Here is a 16,786-nt window from a genome sequence, read left to right as displayed (position 1 = left end):
ATAGTCCTTGCTTAAGGTCGTTAGAAATACTATTCATGGAAGCTCCGCAGTGTACTGTTGGGTTGTCGGAAAAGATCATGATGCATTTTTGCAACGAAAAATATAGAAAAAATACGTCATGACTTTTCTGACAACCCAATACTTCCTACCTAAGAAAATATGGCTGTCTTATGACATCTTTTTTAAAGCTTCATTGTAGGAAGTGAATGAGAAGTAGAACTTAGGACAAGTGTGAAGAAACTGGATGGAAGAGGAAAAAGAAAATAGTAGACTAACCTTTGAAAGGATGAAGATTGAGGAATTGATGAATTACACTTGTGAGACAGTGATTGATTGATTTTTGGCATCTTTTAACAGCTTACCTGCATCATAGAGACACAATGAGCTAGGAGAAAAGGATGAGAGCCTTGATAAAGATTCACAAGTTATCCTAATGTCCTAACGAGTGAATCCTTAAGGAGAATGTGGTATATCACTGCTACATAGACAGCGTACATAACAGGATATCTGTCCAAACATGCTTGTAGGTATCATTTAGCAGATTTTGTTCCAAGTTAAAAAGTCTCTCAAGATTTAGGATCTGTGTCAGAAAATGCCCTTATTTGTATTAGCATAAACGGCCTTTCTGGAATTATGTTACTCACAATCAGTTGCTCCATGCATTGCATATTTTTATTTTACTTAGTTTCCTTGCAATATTTTGTATCAGACATTTCAACGTTAGTTGAACAATTATAAGTAGCATAGCTAAACTATTTGAAGGTAATTTATAAGTTTATTTTGTCCTATGAAGATAAGACTGCAATTCATTATGGGATGGTGGAGAAATCAACTTTGTTAACAAAATAAAAAGGTTCCATTAGGTTTCCTTTTTCCCACTCTAGGGGTAGATAATGACAGACTTTATTCTCTGTCTTTTATCCCCCTGAGGTCCTTTTCGATCAGCCACATTTACATTGTCCTGTGCTTATTGTTAACAGCTTTTCAAGACCTACAAGGTGATGTTGAGTATTATATGCTTTTCTGGAGTTCTGCTACCTCCAATGCATCTTTAAAAATCCCCCCAGATGTAAACTCACATGTCATTGGCCACTTAAACCCAAGCACAGAGTATTGGATTTTCATCTCCGTCTTCAATGGAGTCCAGAGCATCAGCGGTGAAGCACTGAATGCAACCACGTGCAATGGGGGTGAGTCCACGGGATACTCAGCTTCAGGGCCGCGAATGGGATTGATTGATTCTTGCTGAGGTTGAGATCAGTCATCCCTCCATTATAAAATTTCCGGTGTTGGAGGGAAGGGGGTCAGGGCTAAAATGCTTAAGTGCTTGCTGTCGTCAAGTGGCGGATCAATACATGGTCCCATTGAGACAGCAGTGCAAGGCTCTAATAATGAGATATTAGCCCCGTTCGTTCCTGTTCTTTGCAGTGTATGCTTAGTTTGGAGCTGAGCTCCCATCAATAAGTGGTGACATTTAGAAGCATCTTTTTTTTTTTAAAGATTTGCTTCAGAAGCAGTATGCTTTTCAAAACGACAGCCAAGCCCAGCGAGGGCCCTCCCTGAGTCACCAGAAATGGTAGGTGGAGGTTCAGCCGCTGAGAAAAATTGCCTGTGACTCATTTCTAAGCCAGTTAGCAAGGGAGAGGAAGCAGGAGAAGCAACTTGTGAATCTGAAATGAGTTTGGAATGGTCTTTCTAATCTTTCTGGCTTTATAAAGTCTCATTATAAACATTATAATATCATTACCTCCCAAGCAAGTGTTCCAGGTCATTAGCAGAGCACTTTAAGTGTGGAACCCGTTTCCCTTTGTGGTGCCAAAGGTCGACACCTTTTGTTTATAAAATAGAGTGGATCACAAGGACAATTTTTCAACTCGTTAATATGGGTTCTTAAGATAAAAATAGGGCTTTGCATATTTATTTCTGACATGCTTGAATAATTGTGTAATTTAACGCCAAGTAAGATTTTTTTCTAATGTTAGATTTCATCATTACCTATGGTAATCAACATTCAAAATCATTTACATAATGACAATATTGCATTATTGCTTCATATTGCTTGAGTTACAAGCTAGTAACATCAAATGATTTTTCACGTTCCACCAGCCTCAATGTATTTGAGTTTTATTTTTTGCTTAAGGAGCAAATTTTCTTTCCTTTTTTAAATTAATTTATTTATTTAAATATTTTTTACCCCTGGGAAATGTGGATTGAAGGGATGGGAAAAGAGACAAATAATATATATGTGTTAGTGGTGCAGATGGGTGAATAATTTATCATCATATCCCACTGGTCACATAGTATTGAAGATTAGCACTATGCTGGTGGTATGAAGCATTTTACCACCGATTCTTATGGTTTCTAACTGAGAGTATAATAAGCCAATTTACAGAGGACTACAGCCTGTGATAACTTCATCAGAGGAAAGCAGATAAGCAACGGACCCTTCGCTAAACCTAAATACTAATCTGCATTTAGTTTAATAAGTGCTTTTTCAGAGACAGCTGGAGTTTATTCAGTTTCTTTCTTTAATTCTAGAGCCTCAGGGCATGCTTCCTCCAGAGGTTGTCATCATCAACAGCACAGCTGTACGTGTCATCTGGACATCTCCTTCCAACCCAAATGGCGTTGTCACTGAATACTCTGTCTATGTAAATAATAAGCTCTACAAGACTGGAATGAATGTCCCTGGGTCTCTCATTCTACGAGACCTGTCTCCCTTCACTATCTATGACATTCAGGTTAGAACATTGGTTTTTGATAGTTAAGTTTATGAGTATGTCTAATAAAACATGTTGCGTTATATCTCTAAGTTGATACCTTCCATATTGGTTACAGATTATTTATTTGGCGGGGAAAGGGATAGAAAAGAGGGAAGTTGATCAGGATGAAATCTGTGAGCTGTACGCAAACACGGGAGTCTCTGGGGAGAAGATCATGGTAATATAGGAGGCGATGGTGATACTCTCCCTGGAAAAATGGCGCAAATCGTGCATTTGCAATAACTCTAGCCAAATGGTTTGCCTTTTTCCTGCTTTTCTTACTGGTGGGAGCCAGCCTATGGTTATGGAGACATCCTTTCTAGTCCTGTTTCTGCTGTTTACTAATAATTTAATAACTTTAAGGAAGTTATTAACCCACTTTGTGACGGTGATCTGTTTCGCAAGGGCAGTGGACTAGATGACTTAATGTGTTCTACCCACCTCAAGTATTCTGTGATTCTGAATGCAACAAGAAAACATAAATGGATATATGGCAGACAAAGACACAGTAAAAGATTTTTATCTGAGGATAAAAGAAAGGTAGTTCATCATTCACCGCTTGTTCAATGACCCTCGCCTATAGGAGAGCAGTTGTATTGAAACTTTTGTCCCTTGGGATTCTCAGAGACCTGATATAGTCAATGCAACCTGCCCTAGGAAAATATGAATGTACTCACACGAGAAAAGTTAACATGTGATTTCAGAGCATGCATTGGCCACCTGAAGCCCAACTTAAAAACCTCTTTGAGTTCTACTAACCTTAAAAGTAGAAAACACTAGAGCGAATACCATTTAAGGCATAAACGGCAAGGAATTTATCCTCAGGGAACTAGAAGTCTTGTTAGAGTGCTAGGATATGAAAGCTAACAAGGCCGCATGTGGAAATTAATGATAAAAGCAGTGTTTCAAAGCTCAGAGTTTAAAGATAAAGGTTGCAGTGTAGTAAATCTTTACAGAAACTGTCCCACTTCTAAAATTGATGAGCACTTTATAAATAATTTTCAGAAGATACTAAGCATAGAAATTTCATTTGACCACAGAAACGTCTTCCTGGCTCTGTTCATTAAGTGCTACCTTTTTCATTTTCCCATTGCCTTCTTTGCCCACATATGAAGGTGAAAATACATAATCACCCAGCTAGAACCACTGGGTTAGCCTCTTCCACTAGTAGGCCAGGCTTCCTAAGAAAACAGAGTAAAAAGATATGTGATGATCAAAGGAGAAAAGTACACTGATTATTTTTCATTATACTCCATAATTTTCATTAACCCACCCGATTTGTCTTGACATGGAAGATGTGGACTAATGTTTGTGACCATGGTCCTTAATATGTGTGCAAATACCTCATAGGTCAAATTAGAAAATTAAAAAAAAATACATTTAAAATCATTAGAAACATAGCTTTATGAAAGGCTAGCATAGGAAGGCCATGGGGGATTTGCTGTGTTATCCTCTTGGGGCAGCAGAGGACAAAGCAGACCGAGCCCTCAGAAGGCAGCATATTTGTTTGCTTTATCAGGCGTTGCAATGCAACCTGGGCTGAGACCGCTGGGTGCTGTGCAAGAGTTGACATGTAAGCGTCCCACACGTGTTCTACTGGGAAAGGCTTCGCTCATACCTACTGGTTTAGTCAGCAGTGGCTGAGCAGAGTGCATTTTGATCAGATTTGGGACATGGAAGCAGGTGAGGAGACAAAAGGCCAAATTAGAATCAAGTACTTAAATTTTCTTATTAGTGACTAAGATGTTCTTATTATTGGTAACTATATGTTTGCGAAGCTCTTCATAGTACAGGAATACAGACATTAAATTGTAGTTGCATCGCTAGAAATGTGAATATCAAATTTTAGTAATTTTCATTGATGTCAAAGATGGTTTAGCTCTATTTAAAGTATGCACTTAATTTTTATACCCACTACTTTAGAATTAAATTTATCTAAATAAATTTAATTTAGAAACTGGGTCCGTCAAACCCCCTCTGCTAACCCCCTCTGTAAAATAGCCATTGGTTTTAAAGCAGATATGTAATGCACCAAAATATCTACTTTTTTGCATTGTAACCATTTATAGATCCCTTTTTAAAGGGAATGATAATTTGAATTTTTTATTTCAGTTTATATCTGTCATGTAAACCTCTATATTTGTGTTTCATTCATACGCTATACAATATCGCTGTCGCACCAGAGATATACCACAAAGATGGAGACGGGAATTACATGAGTAAGAATGAGAAAAACATTGACACATTTCTCCAAAGTCAGAAACTTTCTGGAGAATAATTTGAATAGACTTAAGTAGTTTAGAATTTAAAGTTATGCTAATTATTTAGGCGATAAGGAAACAGGGCCTAGTAACCCTCACATCAGATATCTCACATCTTAACAGCTTGATTGCATTCCCTTATTTCTCTGACCCCCAATTTTCAAACTTATGAAAATGGAATTGTGAGGACTCAGTGCAAGTGTTGGAGCAAGTACCCATTGTAACATCGGGCACATATTATTTACCTAATAAATTCAGTTGAGTTGATTTCTAGCTACCTCGTTATGCATCGAGTCAGATATTTTCTATTGTGTATGAAGTTTTATTGTCATTAATTCTATGACCAGCCAATATATTTTAAGTTCATCTGCCTTTAAGCTATTTGAGATTCGATGGGACGTACTCAGAGTGGAGGACCTTGATAGTGTTTCAATATCTATTCAATATTACCTCAGAATCTACTTGGCATCGATAGATAACGCAACTTATATAACATTAGACAAATATGCCTCTGCTCCCATTTTGGTGCAAACTGCCCTAAGAATAAGGTGGCATGGCCACTAAATACAGTGGGAGTCATTTCCGTCTTTCCTCAAATGCCAGTGGAAATTCAGAGAAGTGCTTCACTTAAAAGGTCTACTGGTGTTTAAGTTTCATCGGTACCTAGCTTCACCCTCTGTGTGTATTAGATGCTGACCCTCAGCGCTGGAAAAAGTACAGTTCTGCTTTGGTTCATCCTTTTACTGAGAGCAGCATGATACGGCTCTGTGGATGTTCCTCTAGCAGTCTTTTGCACATTCCTTTCTTTCTCCTCCCTCTTGCTGAATGTGTTCTTTTTGTGTTACTAATGTCGGATGGGCCCGGTTTCTAATCTGTCATTATTCCACCCTCCTCAGTTTTTATTCAGATGAGAAGGTAGATTTAAGGGGTGAATGATCATTTTCTGCTGCGATTAAGGTAAAAATACAATTGCAGCTGGAACAGATGGATATACAGGCACTCGGTCATATTGGAAGGCTTCTTGAGGCCTCATTTTTCTTCCATTAGATATTTGCATTTAGGCCGTTTGCTGGAAAGTGTCAAGACACCCAGAAGGTAGCATTAGTACACTACCTGGTTATAGACCTGGAGAGTGGTATACAGTGATACTTATTGTGTTTGCAAACTGTCACCTAGGCATCTTCTTCCATTATTTCACTGTGCTCCAAATAGACTAATATGTCTGCCAGAGTGGTTGAAACCAGAGACTAAAGCTCACCATTTTCATCACCAAATCAACTGTCCTGAGCTCATTTCTCCACTTGTTCTGAGCTTGTCCCACCAGAGTCAATTAACATAAAAAAATAATACGTAATGAGGGGCCGGCCGAGTGGCAGGTTGGTTAAGAGCTGGCTTGGGACGCCAGAGGGCCCCAGTTCGGATCCCACATGAGGGCCAGTGACACTGCCCTCTACAGCTAAGATGATGAACAATAGCTCAACCTGGAGCTGGGATGCTGTGAGTCGCTGGCGATGGCGTACACTGCAGCCTCTGCTGCATTGGCTGCCATAAGCTACTGTGTGTGGCCAGCAGCCAGTGTGAGCTGCCAAGAGCTGCTGTGAGCAGCCGTCCAATGACTGGCAACCGTTCTGCCTCACCCAGGAAGAGCACAATGATAATACCAACATGGGCCAGTGAGGCGACGTCCTCCACAACTAGACTGAAGAACCAAAGAACAGCAACTTGTCTGCTCCCCTTCCCCAATTCCCCAACACTGTTCCCCCCTCCCAGTCCCCCAATAAAATCTTTAAAAATAATAATAATAGTACGTAATGAACCTCAAGAAGTTGTTAAGAGATTCATCTGGAATGAGGGTGTGTGACCTTCAGTCATTGACAACCTGGACCTTGAATATAGTTGGATTTATGCTTTTCTAAACTACTGTTTGCAGGTTGAAGTCTGCACAACATATGCCTGTGGGAAGAGCAATGGAACCCAATTCACCACAGTGGAAGATACTCCAGGCAATATACCAACACCCACGATTCGTGATATCACCTCAAGGTAGACGTTTTTGTCAGTTAATCTGAGTATAAGCAATGATGATAAAAATAAAAAAATACGATGTGAGCCATGGCAACCTCATTTAATAAGTTGCTATAAATATGTGTGTAAATCAAAGCTTTGATATTGGACTGATCTTTACTGGACACACCTGCTGACGTTTAAGCTTTGATGCCCATGTCTGCCCAGTTTCACTTCTTGCATTTAGTGAGCTCTGAACAAATGCCGAAAGCATGAAACAGTTTCTCTATTTAAATGTCCTTCAGTGCATTCTTCTGTGAGACAAAGAATACAATTTTAATTAGAATGACTACTTTCTAATTTAAACTGTTTGGGGAAAAAATAGATTTGCATTTATCAGAATGTCCTAAAGCTAGACATATCTGTAAAATGAATAGGGGAGATAATTTTGGATAACCATTTCCAATTTTATCAGATTTTTGGTAAAACCCCTTTGTTTTTCTGTATTTTTTGTTGCTCAGAAATGGACATAATTTGAATGTGAGTCTGTTTTCAGTTCAGCCTTAGCAATAACAGTAAGAACAAGAGATTGAACATTGTTTCCCAAGCCAAAGTATGATGACAATCGGTCATCTCTCTGTATCAAGTTGAGGATAGAGAAATCTGAGTACTTTCACATCATATTTTCCCTCAGTCGAATGAATCACCCATCACACTTTACACACACACGCGTGTGTGCATTCACACTGACTGAAATTATTATAAAATATTTTAATTTTGAAGGATCCCTTTATGATATATTAAACTTTTCTAGCTTTTTTTTTTTTTGATCAGTTCAAAAATGCCTGCTCTGATTTGGGGATCTAGTGATTCAAATAATTGGAAAAAAACAAGTACAGTAAAACCTTGGATTGTGAGTAACTTGGTTTACAAGTGTTCCAGAAGACGAGCAAACATTTCTACATTTTAACGTGGTAAACGAGCGATATCTTGCAATACGAGTAGTTTGTTTCCGGAACGAATTATGCTCACAAACTAAGGTATTACTGTAATTGAATTCTTAGCTATTCAAGGCAAAAATCTTATTTTATCTTCTTGAGCACATTTTTCATAAAACTCGTGATAGATATCTGTCTAATTTGGGGTGTGTTAATTAATTGACAATCTCCTCAGCAGATTTTCCCCACCTACCCAGAGAATTGTCTACTATGCAGGAGGAAAAGGGTGAAGTGAACGGGGTACCATCCTTTCGGCACATGCATTTGTGGGTATAATGATGTAAGAGGCAGAAGCAATACAAAGATGTGTAAGGCGTTGTTCTGAATTTTCACAGTTCCAGCCCACCGTGGGAGACACTACACTAAGCAGATGTTTGTAAAATGATGCAGAGAGCCTTGCAATAGAAGTTTATAATGTGAAAGAAATGTGTAAAGAGAAAAATACTAAATCCTACCCATGATCATTGTGAAGGCATCATGGAAGATGTGACAGATGAGTTCAGTCTTAAAAAAACTCAAGGAAGTCTTAAAAGAACACGTCGGTGGGTGGATGATGTCACATGTCTTGTCTGTTGGCATCCTCAAGACTCAAGCACCGGTCAATGACATAAGGGAATGTAGCTTAGTTTATAATTTATATGTAGCTAAAAATAAAATGTAAGCTTTGTTAGAAGTTGTTCAAATGCCCATGTGTGTGTCTCTGTCTCGAGGGTATTTTTTTTCCCCTTTAAAAAGGTTGTTGCAGATGATAACAAAGGAAAACTATTTTGTAGTTGTGGCTAATGATTGTTTATCCCCAAATATATTAAATTGATGGCAAAAACATTAAAAGGGTATTAAACAACAAGAGCAAGGAAAATGACAGAGCATGTAACAGAAGAGAGATTTCAACACAATTTTGGAAGCAGTATTTGGCAGAGACACACAAATGACTTTGTACAGTTGAGAAATTGACACCCAAAGTGTCGGTTGGCAGAAGGAGATAATGACATAAAACAAACTAATTTGCCCTGCGGAGAACCTCAGCATCTGAGCTCTGACAAGCTTCAAAGATTGTGAAGAACGGGGGAGACGGAGAAAGGTTGAAAGCTGGAATCATGGGATTAGCGGCAAGTCTGGAAAAAATGTAATAAGTGGTTGGAACCTGTCATGAATCAGGGTTCTCTAGAGAAAACAGAACCAAAAATAGAGACTCAGGGAAGCTAGGACCCAATCCAAATCCAGGGGTTTGAGACTCAGAGGAGCTGGTGGTGTGAATTGCCGTCCAGGCCTGAAGACTGACGTACCCGCAGGTAGAGGGAGCTCCCCTCCTCTGCCTCTCCATTCTATTCAGACCCTCATTGGGCGTTCCCCTTGGGGAGACACCCCTGCTTTACCTACCTACTTCGACGATTCAAGTGCTAATCTCATCAGAAACAACCGTGCAGATACACCCAGATACAAGGTGTCCCCAAGTATTTGGGTGCCTTGTGGTGCAGTCCAGTTCATACATAAAATCACAGAATTCAGGGTCCCCTACCTCTCGTGTAGTGCATCCAGGTGTCTGTCTTTCTCCATGTGGTGTATTCCACCACCAGGAGATGAGAAGTTGATTCTCCGGAGAAATTGAACAGAGGTACCTAGGAGTTAGGACTGCGAGGTGCAGTGGAAGGCTGCGATGAGAGGCAAAGGCAAACACTGGGATAAAGTGGAAGACTATGATTGGAATGATGGAAGCATCAGCTTTTCCCCAGCTCTGCTCTAAAAAAAAAGTCATAAATGCCCCGAGGCAGGAAAGTGGAGGGAACTGGACATTCTTCTCTGGAAAAGCTTGAATGACCCCAAATAAAATACCTCCAGAAATATGCGGATGGGGATCCCCTAACAGAAAAGACAGCTTGCCCCCTGGGCACTCAGTCGGGAAGTACAGCAGTCAGCGAGGCTCACTCATATAGAAAGCTTCTTGGCAGCTCTGTAGGTGCATCACTCTGCAAGTCTGAAAGGACCAAAATATAAAAGAAGAGAATTCAATGGCAGAGAGAATGCAGAGTCGGGAAAAAATGTATAAGTACCTCAAAGAGGTAAGAAATTATCTATGAAACAAACAAATTTACTTTGGAAACATAATTAAAGTGGGGGATCTGGGGAAAACCTCATGGAAATTGTATGAAGTTGAATGACAACTTTGGAAGAACATGTAAAGCAAAATTTCTGAATGTGGAATAATAAAAAGCAAAGATGTCAAGAAAAAAGTAATTATTTAAAAAAAAATTAGAAAAAAAATCCAGGAAATCTAGTATGTGGATAATGGAGTTCCAGAAAGAGAAAACAGAGGGAAAAGGAGGAAAATAAAAAAAGATGGCAAGAAAATACCCTACAACCAAAGTCACCGGTGTACAGGTTAAAAGAGCCTGTAAATATTAGCAGACTGATGAAAAAAGGAGCCAAATAAAGAGATGCTATCAGGAAATTTCAAGATACAGGTTAAAAAAGCACATCCACAGCGTTTCCAGGAAGAAAAGACAGACGGTGTGCACACTGCCCTGGAATCTAAGTGGCATCGTTGGGCAACTTCGGAACGTAGTTTCAGACATAGTTTGTCTTGGATTTTAGCCTCCCAAGCCACCTCAGTGTTGCATAAACAGGGCTGTTTTGGAGGCAATGAGATGAGAGAAAAGAGAGAAAAATAAACAGGGCTTCGCCCGCGCACCTTCTTTAGACCATAGGGGCTCCTTTTCCCGCTGCCTCTGGTCAGAAAGATATATTTTTCTTGGCGTTTTAGATCCCCATTTGGCCAGAGATGCCCTAGTGCAGCTCCTTGGCTGGAATCATCCCCAAAAGCTGCCCAGAGCAGGGAAGACAAGAACACAGAACAAGGACCTCGCTCACGCCCTCTGGCTCGCACCGCCGTTTCGTATTCTGGCCACAAAGACAGGGTTTCTCTCAGAGATGTGCTTGCCCGTGGGCAGTTCACGCTGGGGCTGCACCTGAGTTAAAGATGAGAGAAAAGGGGGAACTCATCCATTCCTGGTCTGCCTCTACCGCCAACTTTTCAGTGTCCTTGGGTGGTTGCTTTTTGTCACTTGTGCAGACTTTGGTGGTAATCAGCGGGAGAGAAAGTCTCTCACAGGCTTAGTTTACATTGGCCAGTACGAAGCCCCCTTCCATCATAGCTCTCTTTATCCCAGTGCCTTTGGCAATTTTCTGTCTCCCTCCTTCCCCCGCTCCTCCCTCCCTCCCTCCCTCCCTCCCTCCCTCTCTCTCATTCATATTTGGTCAGGGATCCAGCAAAAACTTGATAGAAATCGTTCACGACCAAAATACTGGCATGCAAAGCGTTTCCTTTCTTAAAACGATCCATCGTCACAGAGCGACATTTTTCCAAAGGCGAGACTCTAATGAGTACAGGTCTAGGCTGCCAAGCCATTAATCAAAATTACACCAACACCAAAGCAGTTAGCCTCCCGTGTGCATGTTATTGTTTGTGTAATTTCATTATACTTCTGGCAATATAGACTTGTTAGTTACATTTCTATTTTGGTTTAAAAAAAATCTTTTACATTAGCAATATACAAAATCAAATGTGGAATGCTTCCAGAGAAATGTCAGTAAACTGGATTTACTTCAATAGCATTTAAAATAATTTTGTTTCTAATAAGTGTATTTCTCAGATCCGTTGCTTATTTTTGGTAAAATGCAGTTGTCAGTAAGATGTACCTTGCATGTATATTTTTAAATTATTTTTTCAGTTACGGTTGACATTCAATATTACTTTCTATGAGTTTCAGCTGTACAGCATAGTGGTTAGACATTTATGTAATTTATGCAGTGATCTCCCCAATAAGTCTAGTACCTACCTGTCACTATACATAGTTGCTGCTGTATTATTGGCTGTGTTCTCTATGCTGCACTTTACATCCCCAGGACTGTTTTGTACTGTCCATCTGTACTTCTTAATCCCTTCACGTATTTTTAATAACATATGGAGATAGCCTATGGGTCCATATGATTGTATGGGCAGGGTACACATCTCCGTCGTTGGCTTTCTCTTCAGTACAAGCACTTATACATGTTTTTCCTATGATATGTAAACCAAAGGTGCTGTGACTCACAAATAAAAATCAGATGAACCCTTCTAGTGTTAATAACCAGCTCCTCCAAAGACAAACTCTGTCTCTACACCACATTTTCCATACTTGTCATATTATCATCAGCTGCCTCATATCCCAAAAGACTACTAACTACCAATCGATAGCCTGGACATGTCTGGCCATGGCCTACACGTGCCCTGGGTAGTTCATTTGTTTGACTTGGTGGATTTGTTAGAGTGGAATTTAATCAATAGCTAATTCATTAATTCTGGTCCTTGAGAATGTAGGCACTGCACTGGGTAACGATGACTGGATGGCCCTGGCTTTGATTGAAATACGACAAGCCCTGCAGCTGACAGCTTCACTGGGCACTGGGCTGCCTGTGGAGTTCACTTATTTATTCTCCATAAATGCATAAGCTAAGGAAAAAAAACAACAAAAACAAAAACAGGAAGAGATTCTATTCCATCACTGCTAGCATTCCAGAACGCCTCCTTTGCAGGCGTGAGAATCGAGGGGCAGCAGAGGAAGGCAGGTATCTGCTTGCCATGTATGGGAACCGTGGCGGCTTTCTTCAGTTCCATGTCAGTTTGGGGATGTGTTATTGATGGGCCGTGCCAGGTATAATGTCTTGGGAGCATTCACAGATAATTGTTTTCTCATAAATACAGAATAAGAGGTACTTAATATATTTTCATTACAGTTCCTACTTTCAAAACCCTCCTAGAATTCTATTTATTTGCAATTGATTTGAGTAATGGTTCAGTGTTAAAGGGAAGTGTTATCCTCAGAACTCGGCAGAACCTTACTGTTCTCTGTTCCTTTTCGAAGCACAATACTCATCACTCCTACAGGGAGGGACTTACTGTCTGCCATCCTCAGGTTGGGGCTATAGTGGAAATTCCTGGACGAGAGGAAACTCTATTCAACAGGCCTTCACACTTAAGTCACTCAGGTAGCTCACTAACTTATCTTACCACCAGCCTCTTCCGCTCTCTCTACCAGGCCATTGATTCGGAAAGGCCCCTCTATTCTGTGAGCGACAACACTGTACACCCATCCTCTTTCGCTATCAAACTCCTCACTGTGGTATTTGAGAACTCTCTAAACTTTCTTCTTATAACCAAACCGACCCTCCATTGTTGCTCGACATAGATCATTCTCCCAGGAAGTCGGTCGCGTTGCTCTTCCAGGTACAGGTGGGCTGGTTCCCACCTTGTACTTTGCCTCGTGTGGATCTCCCTGCCCAGAGCTCTTCCCATCGTATCCACTGATTGGAGCCCACAGCCTCTTCTGCCATGAGACCCTCCTTAGTCTAGAACATCATGATCGTAACTTACATGTTTTTATATTATACCATGTGTAGCCTGAACGACACATCTAAACACTTGATTTTACGTTGCTATATAACATTTCCATCCTTCATATATGCATGGGTTATGTCCCCTATTACTCAGAGACAGGGTTTTGTCTTGTTTTTCGTTTGTTTGTTTTTATTTGTTTTTTGTTGTTGTTGTTACCTACCACAGGTATGCTAAACATTCTAATAGGTAATTAAATATTCAGTGACTTGATTTGAGAGCAGATAATATTTTCATCATATTACATTTATTTAGTTTTATATTAAAACTGTCCTGCTCAGTTTTGATAACCACAATCTGCAATAGTATTGAAGAACTTGAGTATTACACAAATGATTGACAAAAACAACCAAGTGGCATAGAAAGGAGAAAAAAAAAAGCCAGTGTAAACATAATCAAGGAATCCCAAGCTGTTTAATCTATAATAATTTAGATTGCTATCTTTAGATATATGAGGATTTTTTGTTTACTTTGGCCCAAACAACATCATTTTGACACAATCATAAAATATTAGGATGAAATGTTAAAGAACGCCAGTGGGAGCCCTAACTCTTCATAAAAATTCTGTCTGACCTATATCATTTTAATATTCACCTGTATAAAGGTAGGTGGTAAAGAAATGGTTTTCCCATACTCCTTTTTGTCCTCAGTGCCATTTTGTACTTCTTGAAGTAATAATTGGAAGTGATGATTATTGTGGTGGTGGCCACAGTGGTATATAGTAATAGAAGACTAGGAAATCTAGTAACAATATGACGGAATTAAATAAATTAAATAGCTCCAACTAGAATGTCTGAATACACATGGACCAAAACATGTGTAAATACAGTCTTATCAGAAACTTTATTAAGGTAGCTTAAATTTCAGGCCCAGTGCTCTGAGAGATAAATAAACTAATTCTTGCTTTATGAACAATTCTACCCCCATAAAAGATTCATTCAAGAATTCTGTCTGTTTCGGCATGAGCATACAATCTTTACTGGTCTACACACACACACACACACACACACACACACACACACACACACACACACAGTGCGCGCTTCAGCTTGTTTCTACAATATTTAACATGCATCTCTATAGTTTAAGAATGCTTCTTCTATTTTATCCTTAAACATAAAAGCAATGAAACCATTAATTCAGGTAGTAATAATGCATAGTTTTCGGATATATCTTTCATTTCAAATTGTCAACCAAAAGATTTTTCAGTGTCACTGTCATTGCCTCTGATGAGAGATGTAGAAGTGTGCGACCCACTATTTTTCTTTGGTCGCTTACCGTCTTCTACCTGACTCAGATCCTCAAAAGCAAAACTGTTCATGTTATTGCTAAAGGTATAGCTGGTCTCACTTCAGTTACGCTGTGCAAGAAAGACAGTTCACAGTGGCATGGTATTATTCTACACATGTTTTCTAGACTTTACTAATTCACCAGCTTTTGTGGATAAGTCAGACCCTTGAATGTCACTTAACTGTAGTCTTTTTTATGGTGATTATGCAGTGAATACAAAAGAGGTATCTGTAAAATGTGAAATTAATTTTGAGCGTTGGATAAAGACCTTAGAATAATAATGGTGGCTATACAAGTCACCTGTGAAACTGTTCTCTCATAGGTGACATTTCCTATCTACAGAGTCTTATTAGTGGATGTGTTTTGTTTGTACCCCCAAGAAAATGAAATAATAATTTTCTTTTATTTAAAAGCAGTCTATTAAAATGCCAAGGTTTATCTTGACTGCTGCTTTTTTAATGTAAATGTTTGGACTTAATTGAATTCCTAATATGTGTGGTCACTTGGAATTCTGATAGGGTCCAGTAGTTTGGTCTGTAAAGATATATTTCTCCTTAAGATGAAAGGTATGACAAAAGGATTATTTTACACAATGACAGAAAAGTGGTCAACGTAAGTGATTGTGAAATTTTCATTGTAAGATCTTTGAAGTATAGGGACGAAGCTCTTAGGTACTTGCTGTCCTCCAAAGTTCCTACTGGAATGTTTTGGAAGTAAAGGTACCCGTAACTGTTTGTGATTGGTTACTTGTTATGGTGGGAGATTCTAGAATTATACAAATAGGGTTAATTTTGATGTCGGAGTTCCACCCTCTTTTTTTTGAAAACAGTAAGAACAAAAATAATTATTATTTTATATTTACCTAGTGTTTTGCAAGTAATAGGCTTTCCTTGCCATGCTAAATTGCAAGAATATGTCATGGCCAAATCTCTGGGGCTTTACGATAAACTTGAACTACTTTCTGTTTATAGAGCTTATTAAAAAAATACTAAAGGTAGTACGGGTGTGTCATCTAGGCTGCATCATTATGGCAAGTAAACCTATGTGCAAAATTCAAGTTCTGTAACATTAACCTGAGAGTAAATCATCATATTCAAGGTTAACTCCTCTGTGAACAGCTTTATGTTATGATCTCATTTGCTACAGCAAATGAAATATTAATAGATCATTGAAAGCGTAACAAAGTTTTGGTCAGATGTTATGCCTTTATTGTATATCAACCTCTTAAAAATATGCTGATATCTAGAACAAAATTGTGGCTTAATTTTTTAAAATTGAATACCTGCAAGCATGTGAGAATGTAAAATATGATTTGTGATGGGGATCTCCATTTTCTATATTTCTGGTCATAAATATATTTGACTGTGGTTTTATCAGTTGATAAAATTGATAAATTTTGTTTATAAATAGATTCATTGATAAGTGTTAATCAATTCGTAAGTTTATCAATTGATAAACATATTTGTTGTCAATTTGGACATTTGTTTTGGCTACAAGTAAAAAAAAAAACCCAACAATGGAGGCTTCAGTCAACAGTTCTAGACATAGATTATTGTTCAGTGACACCAAATACCATGAGGGCATCTTTGTGATTTTTATGGTCTTTCTCAAATGGCTGTAAGATGATGGCTGAATTCCCAGACAGCATTTGTAGCAGAAAGAAAGAGAAAAAAGGGAAAGGCGACAAATGCGTCAAGAACCCTAAAACATCCTAGGAGCCGTGTAGGAACCCTAGCTGTACCTCTTCAGTTCTGTATCATGGCTAGAGCCCTAGTTGTGGGAAGAAAGAGGAATGAAAAGGTGATGATAAGTAGGGATTGGGTCGGCCACGCACTCTAATTTCCATCCTACTTACCAAGTTATTTGTGTCTTATTTTTACTTATCAAACCAAAATTTTCAGCTGATTTTCCTGATTAGCAACAAACAATATAGCTGATTCTCTACGTTTAAAGCGGGAACCGCTGGGCTTATGTCATGCTTACTCTCCCGGAAGTTTAAACAGTTTTAATTGATTCTCAAACATGTAATATGGTAGTAGC

General features: G+C 39.0%; 1 protein-coding gene across 1 annotated transcript in view; it reads left to right on the top strand.

Annotated features, from left to right (window-relative positions):
- The window catches only part of USH2A (usherin), a 465,799-nt gene that overhangs the window by 408,519 nt on the left and 40,494 nt on the right, over positions 1-16,786 (top strand). Inside the window, exons 43-45 of the mRNA XM_019631633.1 lie at positions 981-1,190; positions 2,539-2,741; positions 6,954-7,066. Coding sequence (XP_019487178.1) covers positions 981-1,190; positions 2,539-2,741; positions 6,954-7,066 — 526 coding nt within the window. The remainder of the gene's footprint in view (positions 1-980; positions 1,191-2,538; positions 2,742-6,953; positions 7,067-16,786) is intronic.

This window comes from Hipposideros armiger, unplaced genomic scaffold (assembly GCF_001890085.2).
Source record: "Hipposideros armiger isolate ML-2016 unplaced genomic scaffold, ASM189008v1 scaffold_1023, whole genome shotgun sequence".
In the NCBI taxonomy this organism is placed as follows: Eukaryota; Metazoa; Chordata; class Mammalia; order Chiroptera; family Hipposideridae; genus Hipposideros; species Hipposideros armiger.
The sequence above is the reverse complement of the archived record's forward strand: the minus strand, read 5'-3'. Positions and strand labels throughout refer to the sequence as shown.